Below are 21,692 nucleotides of genomic sequence, written 5' to 3'. Positions count from 1 at the left end.
ATAATTGAGAGTGAGAGGTGCTGCTGGAGATGAAGCGCAGACAGAGGCAGGTTCGCCAGGCAGTCCCAGCAGATATGGCACCCGGGTTCTCATCTCTGCCATTGATATCTGCCAGTGGTTTTATTGTTTGTCTTCAATAAGCAGCTTGGAAACGTGCGGGGTTACTGCTTTTGTGACAGTTTGGCGACGGAGATAAGGGAAAAAAAAATCACCAATCAAAATGTATAGAGCAGCGTTGAGAGGGTTAGAATCAAACACACAAATGTACACTCAGGCTGAAGCGCAGGTTTACTGTACCTGCACGTATGAACACACAGACACTCCCACGGGACTCATGATTTATACTCTGATGTCTTTTTTTGAAGCTGAGATGTAAGTAAATTTCCCCCCCGGGTGTTTCACTTGTTGCAGACATGCTAATGATTTGTTCTGAATTCAACTTAGATATATTTCATAATTGCTAAAAAAAAAAAAAAAAACAGTACAAATGATGCACAGTGTATTTGAATATACAGCAATATTATTTTAATCCATGTATCCCGAGATATGTTTCTGTTTTCTGTCTGGAGAAACAGTCGTGCTGTTTGTCTTAACCTTCTGGCTCTTGACTCGTGTTTTGTTTCTGTGGATGGTGGCAGTGTCACTCTGGCTCAGCCATGCCACAGGACAGCACACTGCCAGAGCCTGAAATAGAAAGAGAGAAAGAAAAAGGGGGGGAGGATGAGTCTTCATGGCGGTGTGGAGGAGGACAATAATATTGTTAATCAGATGTGGCTGTGTCTGCTCCTCCACAGCAAACCCTGACATCTGCCCTCACTGGTAAACACTGAGGGAGGCTTTTTGCAAACCTCCTGCCATAAACACACAGTCTACAAGACAGTCCCTCTACATTACACCGTGTGTCTGTCTGCACTGTGTTTACAGGGAGTCTACTGCATTTATTTAAATGGATTTTTTATTAGGAGAGAATAGGTTTTGATGACAAATTAGCTTCCAATCACATGAATAATTAGGAAGATGCAGAATTATTCAATTTTAATCCAGCTGTTTTCTACTCCCTTAGCTCCTGTGCTTTAACAGGTAATTAAGTTTTTAAATGTGAAACATGCATACTGTTGTGTCCGACTAAATTAACACTGAAAAATATTACAAGTTGTGTAAGTATTTTTTAATATTATCTAAATTATATGAACTTCTGGACACTGTACATCAATACATATTCAGCATGTACGATTGTTGCATGTAACAATTATGTGCCCAATCAATGGTGTTCATCTTTTCATCATAATAATAATCAGCATTTTGTTCCTGGTGAGTAGACCAGTCGATCTCAAGGTTTAAATAAATGAGGGCGTAGTGAATCTGAAAAATTACAGCACATAATGTGTATTGTTTTCATGATATTTCAGCATTTCAGCTTCCAGTAAATGCCTTGACCACTTGACCCCGGGGTTGTTTTGTAGGAATTACATCTCACTTTTTTCCTCCGTTTTCCGGCCAGACTGTTTCCGAAAGATTTGCTAAAGGTCTGCCATATTGCTGAGGCGCAATTCAGTGGCTTTCAGCAACAATCTGTAGTCAAGCATTTTAAATGAAAATTGATTTGTGATTTACATGGTCAGTGAGGGGAAAATTAACTTATGAAATGTTGTAAATGAAATATTAGACAAGGTGCAGTGGGAGAGAGCAGACAGAGATGGTAATCTTGTGGAACTGGAATTCCCGCCTGGCAGAACTGGGTGACATTTTACATTTATCTGTGTTCTGCATGAGTTGTAATGTTAATGGTAATTTTATGGGACTGAACCGGAATGAAAATGGTGTTATCACCGATTGCTTCAAATGTGGAATTGTGTAAAGTAGCACAGCTGCATCCTTTATTTCCCATTCGCCAGTAATGTGAGTTATTGCATGATCTGTTCTCTAAGGTTTTTATCGGTGTTTCTACTCAGAGCGGCTAAATCACACACCTCTGCCACAGGATGGAATACACACACTGCTGTATTAGTATAAATGCCACATTTACTTGTGAATGTTTCTCACATTTTACAGTCGGCCTTTGCTTTTGTTAAAGCTTTCCTGTGAATTTGTGTACTTTGCGTTCAGGAATGTCCTGATATAAATAATTCACCTGAGTAATGATTCATTGTGAAAACCTGCTTAATGCTACTATATGTACAGCTTAATTTCGATATACTGTATCTGCACTTTTAATATAACTATATATAACATTATAATTTAAACTAGCATCTTATCAATATGGATCTATCATGGACTTAATAATACAAGCAAATCAATGTAGCATTACGCTCTAATCAATACTACTTACACTCAGCCCAGATGTTCTAATTTTAATCGATACCTTGTGCAGTGAATGTTTCCTTTTTCCACTCCGGCCGTGCACAGCTTGTATGGATTTTCATCGAGCTCGCTCCTCCGTGTTTGAAAGAGAACAGAACCAAAGAAGTGAGAAGAACAAACAAAGCGGTCGGGCTGCAGCAGCAGAGGGGCTGTGGGAGTCTGGGAGCCGGCCAGGATCACACAGAGGTCATTTCTAAAACACGGCTCTCCGGTTCCCCGTCTGTGAAACCAAAGAGTCTGTGGTGACATTTGTCAGCAGATGGTATGGAACCAAACCCCTCACCAGCGGGGACGCCTTAGCCACTGCTAAAAGCTATCTGTGGTTACTAATTGCTGACCAGGGCCTAATTACCTTAATTAATGGCTGAGGTATCTGGGGGCCAGATTTGTGGGGCTTTTATCAGTATCAGTGCAGCTTAAAAGGTCCCGTAGGAGGCCTGAGGAGTGTGTTAAGTCCCGTGGGTGCTATTTCTGGACTAACTGCAGACACATCACAGATGGATCCTGTGGCATCAGTACAGGACGGCATGTTTGGGGAGAGAGAGAGATATCTTTTACTCTCGGATCATAAGTAAAACTCACTATCTCCAGCTAGGGAGGAAAGGCATTTTCTTGCCTTTCTTTCGAAACATATTTTCTACATTTTTCCTCTCGTACACACGAGCCCGTTTCCTGAATTACACTGCCGTAATTCACAATGACAAAGTAGACTTAGCACCTTTTTCCACAGACCGTGGGGGGTTTTGTTCAGTGAGCTCTCACTGTGAAATTAGCCCCGGTACTTTCATTTCCCAGCTGCGGTGAAATGGTTAAAAGACACAGATCAGCCAGTATGAAAATAGAACGGATTCAACAAAATCTGCTGCTTCCCCTTGCTTGCTCGTCACCCATCCAGAAAAAAAAAGAAACCCTCCCCCCTATTCTCCCATTTCCCCCCTTTTCTTCCCTACTATCCCATCCTCACCCCCTCCCCCCAACCCCGTCAGGCACCTTGTCCGCATCTGGAGAAGGCTTGTAAGTTTCGGGTGCATACATTTCTTTTGATGATATATTGTCCCGGTGCGGAATTTCATTTACTGCCGCTGCCCTTTGCTGAACCTGTTGCTAGTCAGTGAGCACGATAAGCGTATAAGTAGCATGCTACTTCATTCATCATACATCGTTCTGGGCTCTCAAATATCTCATATACGATTCAGGAAGAAACTACTAAACCGGCACAAAGGATCCCTCCAGGATCAGCTGAGGTTCCATTAAATGCTGTGTACAATATAGAGCACAGTGGGTACTTGTTATCAAATGCACATTTTCAGTGTATCTACAAAATATTAGCCTTCATTTCGTGATGTACACATTGTTTATGTAGCACGGGGGAAGAATGTATCTCAAGTGCAGTGCTCATGTTGTACATAATTCCATTCACATTGCATTTTGAATGCATGCATTCTGAAATCTGTTTTTTCCCTCAATCATAGCGGCTGCCCTGTGTTGTATTAAACAGCATTAATAATCACAAGAGGCTCAGTGTCACTCAGAAGTCTCCACATCACTAAGGCAGCCAGTGTTGTGCTGCTGGGCATGTTGTGCTGTGTGAAAGTGCTTACACGCTCCCTCAGACAACCAAAGGGAATAATTAAAGACAGAAGATGGAGGCAGAAGAATGGAAAGCAAATCCCATTGTTTGGGGTTATTTCATCCCACTGAATTTCTTTTTCTCACTTTCTTTCGCTCTCTTCTCACATTCCTCCCCAAATGCACTGTGGGTATGTGGTACGCTATCAAAAGCATATGTAAGCGAAGCAGCGCAGAACAAAATCCCTATGATGTCCTCCTCATACCCACATTGTCTTTTGATTATTCTACAATCATTGTGTATCTGTGTAAATTGGAAAGGAAGGGAAGGCTTAATAACCCCATAATATACAATACTGTAGCTGCTCAGAAACCACAACGCAAGATGTGTTTTAGACGATTTGAAAACAAGCTGGCTCATTCCTTATTTGTTCTCTTCTCGCTAATGGCGTAATTTCTTCAAGCCCTCAAAAATCCAAGTTGTTACCAAAATAATCCACAATGATATTCAAATGTCGGTTGTACTAGACTAATAGAGCAACTCCACTCCATTTCTAGAGCAGTAAATGTAGCCCCTCAATCTCTCTCAGCTTTTACTGTCAGTCAGAGAGCACTCAGTCATCTCCGTGCATCGGGCCCGCAATATTGATTTTTCCACCCACTGAAACAGCCGCATGAACATAAATTTTGCATGAGGCTTTTACTTGTGGCCTCCGCTTTGGTCTGACGACACATGATGGGACCATGAACACGCTGTAATAACCCATTCTGTCCCGCCAGGCAGACAGACTCTTTGTTTTTTAAAGAGGGGGGTGGAGGGAGGCGGGGGTCCGGCACCTTCTGGACCCCTGACTGGGAACCACAGTATTACAATCCACATATCGGACAGTGGACCAACTAATTTCACTGATAAACAAACCTTCAAGCAGAGAGAGTTCAACTCATTTGTGAAATTAATTCATATTTTCTTTAGTTGGAAAACAAACATGCACACTTTCAGCCTCATTAGCACACAGTTTGATTGCACAGATCCGTATTAAAAGGCAGAAAAAGCTACTATATTATTCTATCTCAGGAAAGGAAATCGTGAAATTAAACTAGACCTTACTTTGCCTGGGACCCCCTGGAACTCTCTCAGGGGCCCCTAGAGGTCCCTGGACCACACTTTGGAAATCAATAACCTCGCGTAAGCAACACAGCAAAGGGCAACATTACCAAGCACACGGGGATTTTCTTGTATGTGTAACATCTCCATGGAGAGGATTTGATTCTTTGAAATGCTTCCCCCAGAGTGAGAATTCTACAACACAGCTTGATATTGCCTTGCATCACAAAGTGAAAGCATTATCTCCGGATCCCTACAAGCGATGTGGTTTACTCTCTAAAATCCTGTGGCTCCGCGACTCCACTCAAATCTTAACTGCCTATTTTATTATTTTTTCGTGTAGTCGCTGAGTTCCCCTGCAGCAGGACTGAAACAGAGATATTGCCTGCTGTGGCTCTGAGTAATGTTTTTATTCAGCAGTTCACTAGTTCCTTTTAAAGTTTCATTTTCTCCATGTTTATTCCAGCCATCGCCAAGGCAGGAATCTATTTTCCATTTCTTTAACCTGATTACCAATTGTTTGGACTCGCTGGTAAAAGGGACGTAACACAAATTTGTGCTCCAATTCTATTTTAACTCAACTACATTTATCTGGACGGTATAGCTTACAAATTAAGATTGTACAAACACAACATACAAAAGCTAACAAAACAACGCTAACGTGCATTGTTATTAATGAAACAGCAGTATACACAATGGTACAAAACAGTAAAATGCTACTTACACATTAATGCATCAGTAATAGAAAGATACTGTAACACATACAGCAATAATATAACACTCACATGTGCCGTCTTTTTGCATTTAAAGTACTTTTAATATTTTAAGTACATTTTGCAAAAATTGCTTTGGTACTTCAGTGATTTTTGTTGTTGTTGCAGTACTGCTACCTTTTCTTTAATTAAGAATTCCGGACACATTTTGTGAGTCGTGTAAAAGTTTATAGGTTAAATCAATTATTGTGAAGAAAACGTAATCGATCACTCGTGAAAATAATGAATGTTTTGTTGCATGGACGAGTGTTGGATCAATGTGACCAGCGTAGATAAAAGTTCACAGTGAACTAAAGAAATGAGTGCAGACACAGTGACGTTATCCACTTCATCAGGGAGCGAGTGCTCCGCTCTAATCCGCAGAGTAAAAATGACCTTCCTTTGACCACATTTGTAATTACCAGATCTCATAGAGGCTAAATCTCCTTACCTCCAGTGGAGTAATTATCAGTGTGACTCTCTGAAAAGGCAATTGAGACAGTGGTTTATGGACTCCCATAGCGGAACGTGAGGCAGAGCAGTAATGGGGAGCTTGTTTGTCCCCTCTCACCTCTCTTGTTAGAGAATGACAGCTGTGTTTAGACTCGAGCAGTTCCTAAAAACACAGGGCGGGTCACATTGGACAATTTCATTAACTTTTGACAGGCTCATCTGCAGCGTCTGATTGGCTGTTAATATACAGCACGACTAAGTGATACCAAAGACATTCAGGCGCTACAACAGCAGGTAGACGCACGTATTCCAACACCAATGATATCTTCAAGAAAGGCACACACACTGATCTGACATAAAGACGACTAGATTTGATTCATCCTCGTGAACTCAATACATTCTTAACCGAGGTTTGTACAGTCGCTTTCCCTTTATGACCCAAAAGAAACTTGAATTCCTGCGACATGAGTTAATCACTTCTGCCTTTGTCTGACCGTACTTTCTTCTGTGTGGAGCACATACAGTTTGATGCCGTCCTTTTGTGTGGACACGTTGACTGAAGTCACGCTTCCTGTTGGCCTTGGCTGGGCCTTTTCTAAGGGCTATAATATGATGGGCACCTATTCCTAAAGCTTTCTAGCCAGCCTAAACGCATCAATAGATATCTATTTTTACTCGATACATTGACAGCGGCTGCTTAGTTTGAGGTGAAACAGGTATATGTTATGTAGTGTGTGTCTTTGCTACAAGTGCATTTTATGCCATTTTCATACATGCACATCACACACACTGTGCCTTTGTGGCAGTATTTCAGCATCAATGTCCAGCATGTTCTTCAAAGTTCACATATTGGTTGAGTTGTCAATGTGGGAGATATGTAAAAGGTCTGGATCCTGCCTTGACTCCACCTGCACACAAACACAAACACGATATATAAGATAACTGTTGGGGAATGGTTGTAAACCGAGGTGTTGTGCATTGAGAGGAAAACAAGGAGTCGAATCAGCCCCAGAGAGAAAAGTGCCGTAATAGAAGGGTTGGCAGGGACTACTGGGATAGCGCTGGTAATGAGAGAGCAGGCTGCCTCCCCCCACCTTCACTCCTCAACCGCATAGGAAACAAAAATAGCATTTCGTCTGACGAATGAGGCGACTTTGACCTCGCCTTTCGACCTCTGACAATCAGTCTCGCTTTGTCCTCCAGTACTTCAGAAGCTGGGACCAGGACAGTCAAAGATAACAGTTGATTTCTACTGTGGCACTAAAGCAAAAAACAGCAAAAAGAAAGAGATGGCAGACAGTTTCTCAAAGCACTGAGGTTGGAGGCCGTAGACTTCTCAGTGCTGGTGTTGCATAGTCCCAAATGATTGTTGTTAAATGGTTAGATGGAGCACAAAATGCCACAGTTCAGCTTGCATCTGATCATTTAGCTGCATGACTCCCTTTTTATGATCTGGCTCATTCCTCATTATAAACATTAACGCAGGCGAGTTGTGACAACAGTGAAAGTGGGACCCCTTGCTCTTACACCCCCCCCTCGGGCGTGATGATCAAGTGGGAGCGCTGCTTGCATCGCAGTCGGGAGAACTAGTGAATATGAAACACAACAAAGAGACAGTGGGAGATATAATGAGCAGTGTAGGATCCCGGCACCCTTTTGCCCTCTCTCCATCACAAGTGAAGCTCCCGCTCTCATCCCCGGCCTTGTGTCTGCTGGAGGAAGGAGCGCAAACAATTAGCTGAGACAAGCCGTTTGGATTATGTGCTCAACCAAAGCAATCAGACAGCTGCGGTTAGAAGAATGAGCCTCAAAATGCCAGTTGCCCAGTTAGAGGGGAAGGGAGGGTCAGTGGTCCTGACAATCTTAACAAGATGACAGAATTTATAAAGCACTGCTGTTAAAGAATATAGTACCTGCGGTGTAGCCCTTATAATAAGGCCACATGGGGCTTCTTCCATATTCCCTCTGTATTTGTTTTCTTTTGCCTCATATTTTTCGCTGTACCTCTTGTTCTTCGGCGTAATGGTTGGCGCTGCAGGAAATTCTTCAGTCGTCTTTGATCTTCGCCTGGTTTAGATAATTTTTTGACAGAAGTCTCATCTCACCCCTCCTTTCGTTTCTCCGTCTTTGTTCCCTTTTATTCCATCTTTTAAAAGAAAAAGGGGGCTCAACATTTTGTCGTGGCGAAGTTGCAAAGGGAGCGAGCCGGTCCTGTCAGGGGCTCGCCGCTTGCCAGACAACTCGCCCCAACATTTCAAGTGAGAATTGGACTCTTGCCGTTTGCACAGGTGATATATAATTCATGATGGAGGGGGGGGTGAGAGAGGTGTCAATGTGTCAAGAGGAAGAAGAAATATAAAAGTGTACTGTTTACTGGCCAAGAGACGCTGGCTTTCTTTTGCAGAGTGAGGAAAGAGGAGGATGATCTGATGTTCATCAAATGTTCATATGCGCCTGTCCTGGAGTCGCAGTGACCGCACTAATCAAAGACTTGTCTGTCCTGATGTTTTATTCATCATTTATGAGGCAACCGTACGTAAATTATTTAAGTGCATCGATTCTGTATGTATACAAGCTCGCCTACGCCGCTGTTCACAATTGCTCGGCTGCATTATCAACAGATGTTATTCATTCCTTTGTGTTTCAAGACACTTTAATAGTACATTGTGTTGTAGTCCGGGGTCTTTCAACGTATATATACATATACATATGTTTCATATATATATATATATATATACACACACACACACACACACACACATATATATATATATATATATATATACTGTACATGCAATGTGTCAAATTTAACAAAATCTGTCATCAGGGAATTTCAATGCACTTTTTTTTTATATATTAGGAGAAAATGGGTTTCATTAAATTAGTTTAGAGAGAAAAATAGTTGCCTTTGTGCAATTATATCAGTTAGTCGGTGAAGTCCAGTCAGAGATCAACACACAGATCAGACTCTTGTCCTCTCCGAGCTCGTGTCCTCTTTCAATCCTGAGAAAATCCTGTTGTGATCTGTTTCTGTTATCCTTTTGTTTTCTTTACAAAGCCGTAACATCACAGAGTCAAAGGCAACAGATTAACTGCGTGTAGGATCAATATATTCTAAAGTTTAAAGTCATCGGTATTTGTTTATCTCATTCCCTTTGCATTTAGCGTGACCTATGAATTACGTTTTTGTGTCACTGTATACATTCACTGTGTTGTATAGAATATAGTTTCTTTTAAGGATTTGAAGGCCGTGAAGAGCTTTCTGAATGTGAGCAGAGGTATAAAAACACTTTTCTATCCATCATATCTGTGAGCTTTGTCCTTTATTCTATTGAAAGAGCTGTGACGGTCAGCTTAGCTGTTGTTTTTTAGCCCAATTCTCCACGTATAGTATTACGGTTGATACCTTTAGTAGACATTATTTGTTGTCTATCTTATATTTGAGGTGGATACCGGGTCCTTGGGAGTATTTGCATGCTGGTGTGGCTGCAGACTGGCTCAGCCTGAGTGCTAAGCAGCATAAAAATGTTATAAGCATTTAAATGTAGAAATTAAGTTCTAATGGCGCCCCATTATTGGATCCAATTAGTTAATGGGTTTATTTCTGAAGTCCTCCAGTGAAGATGGATGTCTCTTTCTTATGAGATTTTAAGCCATTAAACCAAAGATTCTGACATTCTCCAAGTGACAATGAAGACTCTTGGCTCCAGAGAGAGCAATTATATCAGTCAGGCTTGATAGCTTTGTCCTCCAACTATCTAAATTAAATTCACTGACTCTATCATGCAGCCTAAAAACCCTGGAGGACCTTGTTGTGGCTCCATGCAATTTGCATCTACCTCTCACTGTTCATGCTATACATCCCACACCTCCATGTGTCCAGTGTTTCTATCTGAGGTGTGAGCATATTCTTCAAATAATGAGGGCTCGCTGTTTATGTGCTAAAACACATGTTGTCCGTCCCAATTTGATTTGCGTTTTGTTGCTCTCTATATGGAGAGTTCAGGTCAAAGACGAATCAAACATCTCGCTGTTCTTTCATCAACAGCTACCTCATCACTGAGCTCCCAGCTCCAACACCTGCAGCAGCTCCAACAGCTGCAGCACCACCACCAGCAGCAGCAGCAACAACAACATCAGCAACAGCAGCAACACCATCACCAACAGACCCTCGCCCACACCCAGAACCAGCTGTCATCCCAGCATCACATGACCCCACCCAGCCAGCAGCAGACCTCTGTCCCGTCTCCGGGCTCTACCTGCTCCTCCACCTCCGGACAGACGCAGCTCTCCCCGCCGCACCGGCCCAACCAGTCGCCGGCCCGCAGCCTTCCTTCGCCCGTCACCCCACCCATGTCTTTGCCGGTGAGTCCACGAGCTTCACCAATCCTTCTTAGTCTAAGGTCACATGAAGCTGTAGCTACATATCACCGCATAGTTATCATATCAGATATTCATACACCAAGTTTCTTTTTCGGACTTTCACAAGTATACTTTTCTAGAAGATTTATAAAGTTGTGATTTTTTCAATATTGAATAATGACCAAGAAACAGTATTCAATGTGGATTCATTGTTTACTTCTGACTAATATCTGTTTCAATTCATCCAATATGTCAGTATCAGCACTATTATCGACCGGTATCGAAGATTGGTGCTTCGCTTCTGCGTGATCTCAACTCTCGCCATTGTACGCAGATACCCAGTCGCAGGGACACAATAAATATATTATATCACAAGGAGCATACCCAGCTAATTAGTTACTACACATTCTATTTGTAATTTCTGTACTCCTCCACTTAAAGAACTGATGCTTATAAGCAGCACGATGCTCGATTCTCCGTCAGCACTTGATCTTTATCAAGTGGCAGCGTTTGAATGGAGGCTGGCAGCTCTTCTGTCTGTGTGGAGCTATTAGAATATGCATCTCGTTGCCGAAGCTTTGACGCATTTGAGGACATCAAGCCTCACAACCAGACAAGAAGCCCGACTCAGATCCTCCTACACCAGATTCAGGAGGGATCCTGAGGTTATCCAACCTTGGACTTTTCTGGCTGTAATCTCTCCCTTAATCTTCGCTGCTCTTCCTACTCAACCTCCTTTTTAGTCACTTTGTCCGTCCATCCATCTCTGCCCTTCTGTCCGTTTGGCTGTCACTGTGTGACGATAATAACCTATTTTATATCCCTGTGGTTTCATTTCTGGTGGAGACTGGCCAGGGTCGCCTTTCTGTCCCTGGTCACATTCATCAGCGTCAGACCCTTATTGGGTTGTGGTGCAACCTTCTTTATGGCCAGGATGAGTTGGGCTATTTGTTTCTCCCTTGCAGCCCTCTCCGGCCCTGTCACGGCCTAGTGAGACTCAGCAGGAAAAACAGCCTCTGGATTTAATGGGCTCCAAAGGCTAGCCGCTACATTGCACCAAACACACTGTCCAGTCTGACTGTGGATACAAGGGCTACTGACCAACATACAGATTCACACATTAAGCTTCCACCAGGCAACGCACAAAGACCTCAGATAACAGATACACTATAATCAGACCATCCTACTTATAAGTCTCTGATTTATGAGGAAAACAATACTTTGTTAGATTCCCTGGAATCTACGCTCTCCCTCTCTGACTCACAAAGGCAGCCGGGTTGCTTTAGAACAGCTCCCTGCATCGATAAAGCTGAAACCCGTAGCGTTATACAGATTGTCTTCCTCTAAAAGAAGCAGTGAGGATGATTATGATGACTGAGGACAGACCTCCCTTGAGGGGGGCCAAAGGGGCCACATAAGGTATCATTAAGATATTGTCTCATCAAATAGGATTATGAAGTGTGTGTGTGTGTGTGTGTGTGTGTGTGTGTGTGTGTGTGTGTGTGTGTGTGTGTGTGTGTGTGTGTGTGTGTGTGTGTGTGTGTGTGTGTGTGTGTGTGTGTGTGTGTGTGTGTGTGTGTGTGCGTGCGTGTGCGTGTGTGTGCGTGTGCGCGCGTGCATGCGTGTTGGAGAGGCAGAAAGGCCGTAAAAGGTTTAGCTTCTCTGGGTCAGTGCTGGTGTTGTCAAAGAGTGTGTCGCCCAGCGCGGGGCTCGCCCAAGGACAGGTCGCAGCCTCAGCACCCGCTCAAAGATGCAATAGGATTTAAACAGCAGCTCCTCCTCTCTCCACCGCCGGGGTCAGTGATTGGATTTTCCGTCCCAGAATCACAGAAGTTTTTTTAATTTGTGCAGACTCCCTGAGCAGAGACCTTCTCACAAATACACGTGAATTGTCACCGTGACCCTCCTTTTGTTTGTTTATAGTGAACACACAGGAGGGCATTTCTGGTATTTCCATGCTTCACCCTGAGGAGCCGGTCTGTGCGGTAAAGTCAAGTCATAATTACCATAATACAATCAGCATTACACAGATAACACCGCTATTTCCCACCGTCATTATTCAGATGTGCAGAATTACCCAGCCATTCAACTATTTGCTGGAAATACAGCACAGAGCTGCAGAGAGACAAACGCTCATTATGTTCCAATTATTGTCCCATTGTAATTCTCGTCTCATGGGAGGTGTGTGATCTTCTTGGTAAACCCGTAGTGAGGGAATCCTGAGCATTCGTTACGTCCCCAGAGTTTTTAGTGTTTGCTGTTTTTAATTTGTGAAACAGAATTCATTAATTGGCTTATTAATATCCCGATTATAATGCAAATCACACCACAACAGACTGTGTCCCCTTGATTCAATGGTCTGAACTACGATTGCAGCAGCTAATTTGGTTAAACAGAGTCAGAATTTGCCTTTCTAGCCCAGCCCACTCCCTCTCTGCTCCCCAACAGAGTACAGTGAGATGCGGCCTGTGGCTGCCTGAAATAGCCACCACAGTGATGACAAATAGACGGGGGGAGATTATGAAATTTGCTTAAGTGTGTTAATGGGCTGATTGCGGGAGCCCGCTGGATTTTGCTGGAAGTTGATTGATTAGAGCTGCGGGTTTTCTCCACGCCCGGAGAGCTCGGGGATTTGACGGGGTAAAGGCGCTCGCCAAGTCTGTTACACCGGAATTGATCTTAATTAGATCTGAAAGACCTGCCACAGCAGAATGGTCGCGGCGATTAAAATGAAAAACAGGAGAAATTACTGATCAAATTAATCATAATGTCGGGCTACAGCTGTAGGTCTGGTGTAATTTGCCACTCCAGTGAGTTACATCAGCCCAGGCAGGGAGAGGAGAGGTAGTACATACTGATCCGTGGCAGCGGGAAGCTTAGGCCAGCCTATCAACTCTCTTATTCCAGTTGGAATGCCCGGGACCCTCCTGACCCTGCTGCGCCATCCAGTGGAGCCCCAACATCTCTCTCTCTCTCATCTAATTAGTCGCCTATTTTTTTTTTTTTTTGCCAAATCCTTCCACATTATGTCTTTCTCCAACCGGGAGCAGCGTCTTCAACACCGTCTCTTGTCATGGCTGTCTTGTCTCCGGCATGTTACGTGTTAGCTAATAGCCTCTGACCTTGGTCCGGTGTTTGGCTGGCTGGTTTTCGGAGATGGAGGCGTCCCGTCTTCCTCCACCATCAGACTCCTGCCGTCTGTCTGTGTGTCTGTCTCTACTCCCCTTTGCAGTCGTCTGCTTGATCGCTGTCAGAGCCCCACACTGGGCCTGTCCACTCTCCAGCGGCACACTCATAGGGGTAATTACAGCCTAGGGGCCTGCCTCCTACCCCTGTGCTCCACAATTTACCACCAAAGCGTCCACAGACATCTCTCTTCTTCCCCACTGCACCCCGGCATCACAGGACCGCAGGGCCTCAGACCCACAAGTGCTGCAATTACCTGAGCCTCTCTTCTATCCTTTTCTCTCTCTCTCGTTCTCTCTTCTCACTCTCTCTTGCTCTCTCTCCCCCTCACTCCCCTTTCTACCCCTTGGCTCCCTCACTATTCCCTGGCAATCAGCCTTCATTAGAAGCCTCTGGTGAAAACCCATCGTCACCAAGGTCAGCGGCTGCCAACCACCACGGCCTTTTCAGAGGCCTGGCTGTCTGCACTCTCCCTCTCTCCTCACCTCTTTGCTATTCTGCCCTCCATCTCCTCCCGTTCGCTCCACCATCCTCCTCAAGTCTCGGGCCCATCTCTGCTGCTTTTGTCTCCAGCTGAGGCCCCTTCAGACACTCATGTCATTTTTCTTTTTTCCACTGCAGTGCACTTTTACTTATGTCAACCGCTGTTAGAATCACCACTGTCCAATTTGCTCCAAATGTGTCTTTTTTTTTTTATGGGCGGCGGGTGTCTCTCCCATTATATTAACTTGTGTATTAAATGAGCCTTGCACATCGATTAATTGATTTTCCAGATTAGCTCCACGTCTATTCAATTTAGCGAAACGGGCCGCCATCATTCCACGGGGTATTAAATCAAAATTAAAATGACATGCTCAAATGTAGAGCCAATGGCTTATGCTGTGGCTTGTCGATGAAACTGGCAACGCTTAAGTTGAGGAAAGAGTCCATTATCTATCAAATGTCTCATAACTCAACTGTGGTGTCTGTGGTTTGGAAAAAGATCACTGAGTTTATGAACAGAGATCTAAATTCACAGATGTTTTTCAACTGATTTTGCAGTAAAATACCATCAGCATGTCATTGTTTTGAGTGCTCGTCAAAGCCAAACAAATAAATGCTGTTCAGAATTTTGTTGTTGTAAAGAGTAACTTACTATAATTATAATAATTATCTTTGTTTATTTAGTAAAGTGTTGGGCCATATCTCATAATGAGGGCACTGATGTGCTCCTCATTCTTTAACTTCTTTGTGAAGGAAATGTACATTTAATGATTTAGTATTTCTCCGAACCTTTAAAAAAGCATTCAGACCATCAGTTGTCAGAAAACATAATTTTTAAGGTAAAGAGAGGTAAGTAAATTAAAAGAAAGTAAAAAGTGGAAATCTGGGTTCATGATCTCAGTATCTCCTAAAATCCTGGCTGCGGTTCTGGTAAAGTCGTGTTCTTACATTTAGCAGTAATCTTAAGGTGAAAACACACGCGCTGTAAGACGTCTCACATCTGTCCATTATCCACGATAACAGCTGTTTTAAAATCACACTTTTCTCATAAAACTGTTAAGTATGTATAACCGGTCTGTGTGCTGCTAGTTGTGGCTGTGTGGGTTAGAGCATGAACAGGCCCTCAGCTCTCCAGCAGCTCAGCCTAGCCTCTTATTAATGCGCAGGAGATCTGGCTCTTAAGAAGGCAGAAAATTGCCTTACATAACAAGCGCTCCACAATTTAGAAATACAAATGTGCACTGTTGACTGAAGCAGAAAATAAGACTGTTGCCCATCAACAGAACCACATTTCATATGAATAATTATAAAGCATGGGAGCTAGATGAGGAAAGCAACCTGACCATGACAGCTCTACTACTTTTATTTACTTCAAATGAGGGATTAGGCAGGAAGAAAATCTACAGACTTAAGGAGCAACGATGAGCCCTGAATTCATAAATAGGGAGAAACTTAAATTTATCATATTTCAGAAGGATCATTTCTTAACTTTTAAAATTACACCTACAAGGCTGCCTTGCACTTACTTTTTGGCTTTTCTGGTTTTGTCGGGTTTTCAGTCTTCACCTGTTTTCTTCGCTTTTTGAGGTCTGTGATTCTTCTAAACGTGGCAACCGCTACTCTCGTGGTGGTCAGAGGGCTTCCAGCTCCGACACCCAGCAGAAAGGCACAGCTCCCTGATCAGCCCACATGCACATCGGGGGCAACGCGTATTAGACGCCCACAGGGGAGCCCTCACATAGAGCACCAAGCGAGGGCTCACCTAACAGAGGATGAGGAATAGGGTTTCTTTAATTATGAGGCAGGGCTGTGACATTGAGTTCCCCCCTTCCTCCTCCAGCAGGCTCCCAGACACTGTCTAAGTGCTCCGCTCCGCTGAGGAGGCCAGTCCCCCCGCGGGGCGCGATTCCACTGCCTGTAATTTCTGATGCCCATTAGTGACCGCAAACAGAGCACTGGTTCACACAAGGAATACAGCCGCGCAGCGCTGCCACGCTGTAAAAGGACCCTTCTAATGCAATGTTATTGCATTATGCCCTCCTCATAGACCAAGTCAAAAGTCCCATTTGTGGTCCCTGCGGAATATTATCAGAAATTCTTCTCATGCCGTGTTTTCAGCCGTGGTTTTGCGAGGACTAGATTCGGTATTTTGCGATGTATGGTGGGCTGCGTAAATTGAAATTCCTCTAAACTGTACCCTGCTGCCCTGATCTCTATGAAGAGCATTTTTATATTTTTGCTAGTGGAGGATTTTAAGCCCTTTTTTTATTACGGGAATGTGCAATTGATGGTTTTGTAAATAGACTCAACTAGAATGCAAGAACAGTGCATTTTCTTAATTCAACTCCTCATAAAGGGGAGCCTCAGAAGTCAAAACTCCAGTAATCAATACAAATACGGCTGTAAATGTCATCAATTCATCTCCCCACTTATGCTGATTTAGCTTGTGCCAACGGTTGTGTATATTTTGGAGAAGAAGAAAGAGACAGTGAAGCAGAGAGACGTGGAGGGAGGGGAGGGAGGCGGATTTATCGATCAAGGGTGACCACATCTTAGCCACAGAGCCCCTCTCTCGTGATTAATCTTAGGGCTTAGAGTTGGCCAATGACACATGACAGGCCTCCCCCTCAAACTCCTCCATTTCTCTTCATTACTGGCCGTATTTTTGGACACCACAGTGGAGAGTAATCATTTACCTTTATTGTGTTTATAAAGCTGTGGCATGGATGACCCTTCCTATATTGAATTGAGGACATCAAAAGATCACTGGACATTGATTAGAAGGATATTAAAGTCATTCAAATGCTATATTTATATGTCAAACAACAGCAGAGTGAAAAGAGATTTCCAACTAAACGAAAACAAATGGGAATAGCCGTTGCAATGGGAATGGAACTCCTGAAATCGAGAAATATATTGTATTACGTATTGAATAATTGAGGTACTTGTCATCCAAAGGCTGAGGAGAGTCTTCAATAACACACCAAAATCCCAGTGTTCATAATTTCTTTACAGTCTGATCTCCTGACTTTAATGATTTTATTTTTCATTTTCTCACAGCAACCAAAAAAAAAACAGGTATCCACTTTAAAGTCAAAGCCGGAGCAGCGGTAGATTTACTGCAACACCGGTTTAACGCTGCTGTGATTTCCAACCCGACACGACTATGGTACAGAAATAACTGCACCAAATATGTCACATCATGAGCTGAAATGGTCAGCACTTTCCTGTAGATACTTAATCACCAAGTAGTTTCAAATGTAATATATCTGGAAACAGCTAAATATTATAGATCATTCTTCAGGAAGAGAAATAGTGTTCGAGGAATGTAGTATAACTTATATTTCTACTCGCTGAGTGTCCCCTAACCACAGGAAATACACTGCTGCTGTGATTGATGACAAAGAACCCACTCTGAACCTCTGTGCCTCACAATTATCAACAAATGGGCTGGAGCAGATTTTATGTCATGATTAAAGCTGCTGTTAATTTCACATGAGGGTAATGAGTGGGGAGATTGACGGCCACTGTCCGACACTCCATCATCCCTTTATAGTTAGTTTAAACGTTTTCACGACTCTTTTCCTCCTTCATTTGCATTTTGCCTCATTAGATATGGCCATTTCTGCGGCTGCCTGCGATATCCATTTCCTGGAGTTAATGCATTTTATTTGATCAGCCAAACCTCCCAAGTTAACTAGCTGTCATTCTGCCGTTTCATATGACATCACTCCATTAGCGCCCGCCATGCCACCTCCACATCCACACCCGCTGCCACCACCGTCCCTCCAATGCCTTAAGCAATTACAATGTCCGACCGTCTCCGGATGCAGCGTTATTGTATTTTGCCGGGTGTTATCTGCCCCAGTTGTTCTATCCGTCTTTCACTTCCCAATATTTTTCCTCAAGAATGGCTCTTTTCGGGGTTTATTTTTCACAACGGCTGGAGCAGAGGCCCAGTGGTGAGCAATAGCCGGGGCTCGGAGGACTCAGAGTGCACGACCACAGTGCGAGGCCCCGTTAACCAAGGGACCAGAGGTGTTTTGGAGGGCCTAATGGCATTTTGATGTTCATAAGCACAGAGGATGTGAGGGAGGGGAGGCAGGGAGGTGGGGGGAGAGGCCGTTTTTTGGGGGGGGGGCGGGGGGAGGAGAGTCAGCAGAGGACTGTCAGCAGAAGACTAGCAGAGTCCTGACAGACAGAGAGCGCGTTTTCTCATGTCACAGCTGATTACATTCACTCCGAAGTGGGAAAAGAGCAGGGAGGAGACAGAGATGTGGGGCCGGGATAAACGAGGGAGACTTCCATGTTGTTCCAGAGATAAAGGACATTCTTCTCAGAAACAATAGTACTATTGACTGTTAATGTACACAGTTTGACCCGCTTTGAGTGGTAGCAAGTAAAGCATGAAGACTTTGGTATGAGTCATATTTTTACAAGCTTACTTATTCCACCTGTAATCAATCTGAGAGACTTTGTGAAAAGAAAAACATTTTAGTATCACTTTCTAGACAAACGTATATGCACATATATCTGCCTTAATTGTCAATTAAAAACATTACTGATCACCAATTTGCTAAATCATTCTCCGTGGTCTTATATTCTTATATTATATATGTTTGATTCTGTTGTTGAATCATAGATAAAATAACTTTTACACACCGCTGAATCCTGAGCAGTAGACAAATCTGCCTGCTGGTGTCTGCACCACTTTGTCCATTTACCTTTGCTCTTTTTTTGTCCTGTGCTGGCCGAGAAAAAAAAAAAGCAATTAAGTTTAAAACGGCCACATGAAAAGAGCAAAACCCAGAATAAACTCCACAGTTAGTTTGTGTCAGACAATTTTGGTTTCCAGGGGTCTCTCCACGGTTTGTGGGGACGCTATTTCTCCTTCTATTCCTGAGATTACACGGGTTGCTGCACCAGGTGACCCTCATGGTCAAACAGGCAATGGAGAGCCTGGCGGAGTTTACATTCCCTCCCCTTCACACCGTCCACAGAAAAGATGCATTTTTAAGAATTTGCAGTCTTTTTTCGTCCTTTCAGAGACACTTCTTTTGTGTTTGTTGATCCCTGTGTCGCCCTTTATACTTGGCTATAATAAACTGTGATAGTGCAGAGAGTGATAGCAGTTGTGGTGACTAGAAGGTGACAAGATGATGTCACATGATATTATGGAGGCTTGAGTGGTGCTAAGGTTTGCTGCTCCACAATGTGAGAATGTCTTGGCCAAATAGACAATTTAACTTTAACGTCTCAAACATTTCTTCAACAAACACACAGTTTGTTTTTGTTATCCCGGCACTGACCAGAGTGGTCGACGCTGCTGAAAATCCTCTCGACGCCCCTTTTCATTGGGAATCAAAAGAATGAAACACAATGGTGAACATGCAGGCTCTGCAAACTGGAAGATCACTGTTTATCTCCTCCAACACATGCAATCAGTACAAATGCTAGGCCAGGTCTGTCATTTTGTGCCTCCCGCCGAGGTGTTGAGAGGAGTCACCGTGGCGGAAAATCACCTGTTTAGGTGTTGAACACAGCCTCACCGCTCCTTATTCCTGGCTCTCCTTCCAACTGCTATCCATATTACCCACAGCCAGCACAGATGCAGCAGGAGAGCCGGCTCTCTTTTCACCTAGATTTACCAGAATAACATAGCACCTGAAAGGGCTATCATCGAATGAAACTCAATGATAATGTTTCAAATAAATCTGAAATCTTCTCCAACAACCTATCACTCACGCAATGACACCAAGCACAGCAGATTTTCAAGGGAGACTCGGGTTGTGCTCGCCTGAGCAGATCACATTATCTGTGTGTTGATCTGTGGCCTTTTTTAACTCTGTTTAACCGGCCCTGTTGGCTTTTGTCTGTGTCCACATTCACTATCACAACACCCATACGACTGTTCTCACCAACATGGATGAGAGAGCCCTGTAGCAACACTTAAGAAGGCATTTTATATTTGCAAAACAGAAACTACCACCAAAGGTAGCTGGTCTGGATTTTATTGCACTTTTTGAAGTATCGCATTAGGAAAGCTGTATGGAAACAGCAAAATTCAATAAAACTTCCTCAATTGCGTAAGAAAGTAGTTGATGCTAAATGGGAAAGGGAAACGCCTTTAATGAATAAATTCTGACATCGCGACCATTTAACTCACATGATAAGCTGTCCTCCCTGATATATAGTTATAATGTCTTGGTCTCCAGACAGCCAATAATATCTAACATGAATGAACAATTATAACTTTCACCTAGTTCGTGTTTCCTTTTTATCAACATGTCAAACGTTTGCTTAAAATTCACTTGATGGCTAGAGTCTCAAGAAAACTCCTCCAAATTGGTAAAATCGTATTTTTTAGGATTTTGAAAGACACGTTCAAGTAATTCTAAGCTTATGAAACCAAAGTATTGATTCACATTTTTCTTTAAATGAGAAAAAGTCAGAGAGGATTGTTTCCCTCTTTGTCTCTTTTGTGACTATTTTTCTACCATAATAAATGTGTAGGCATATTTTTGACGATTGTGATAATGATGGTAATTAAAAAGAAGAATTTATTATACAGTATAACCGTTTAAACTGTGTATATTTATGAAGATATTTCAGTATTTCATTTAAAGATAGGTTCGATCCTCGGCTCCTCCGGTCCACATGTTGCAGTGTCCTTGGGCAAGATATTGAACCCCAAATTGTTTCGAAGGCTGTGCCATCAGTGTGTTGAATGTTCCCAAAGTGTTGGAGTATCCAGATGTGCTCATATTCCGTAGGTACATATAGATGTGGGAGCGTGCTATTAAATGTTGTAGCTTGACTGAAGCTCTGTTATCCTTTCTGTTACTTCTGCATACAAAGTCAGAATCAGGTTTGTGCGTTTCTAACATTTGAGACGTCGAGATCTCCGAAGGACAACTGCTGGACACATAAAAGACAATCTCGCGATTATCGAGGAAAAACTGGATGACTTTCAGACGAGGGGAGGCAATATCAATCACGGCCAATTTGAGGCCACCTACATGAAATATGATTTCATAAGACAAATGCAGTGTCATTCTTAATGTGCTTAACCTTTACTGTCAATGAAAAAGTATTGATCGCTCTGTGGCATTTTTTCATCATTTGATTTCAGAAAGTGTAATAATATATGGTGGTGGGGTAAGATAAAAAAAAAAAAAGGAATGATTCCAGATGAACACAGCTGAACAGAGAGTGCGGAAACATTGATGCTCTCAGTAAAGTTATCTCTTGAACAGCACATTGTATTTTTACAGAAATGTGATTTAATAACACATGCAATCCTTTATTTTGTTTTAAACCTTTTATATAAACTCTACATTTAATTTCAGCATTTTTGTTTGAATATGTTTCCAACCGGTATTCAGCAGCAGGGAGCAGGCAGCCTGCTTCTAAGCAATGTT

General features: G+C 43.0%; 1 protein-coding gene across 1 annotated transcript in view; it reads left to right on the top strand.

Moving 5' to 3' along the window:
• Positions 1 to 21,692, top strand: part of pou6f2 (POU class 6 homeobox 2) — a 59,943-nt gene that overhangs the window by 22,670 nt on the left and 15,581 nt on the right. The window contains exons 4-5 of the mRNA XM_076080510.1: positions 10,289 to 10,605; positions 18,668 to 18,670. Coding sequence (XP_075936625.1) covers positions 10,289 to 10,605; positions 18,668 to 18,670 — 320 coding nt within the window. The remainder of the gene's footprint in view (positions 1 to 10,288; positions 10,606 to 18,667; positions 18,671 to 21,692) is intronic.

Source organism: Anarhichas minor, unplaced genomic scaffold (genome assembly GCF_050575085.1).
Source record: "Anarhichas minor isolate MPS153535 unplaced genomic scaffold, ASM5057508v1 ptg000074l, whole genome shotgun sequence".
Lineage (NCBI taxonomy): Eukaryota > Metazoa > Chordata > Actinopteri > Perciformes > Anarhichadidae > Anarhichas > Anarhichas minor.
This window is presented reverse-complemented; position numbering and strand designations above follow the sequence as displayed.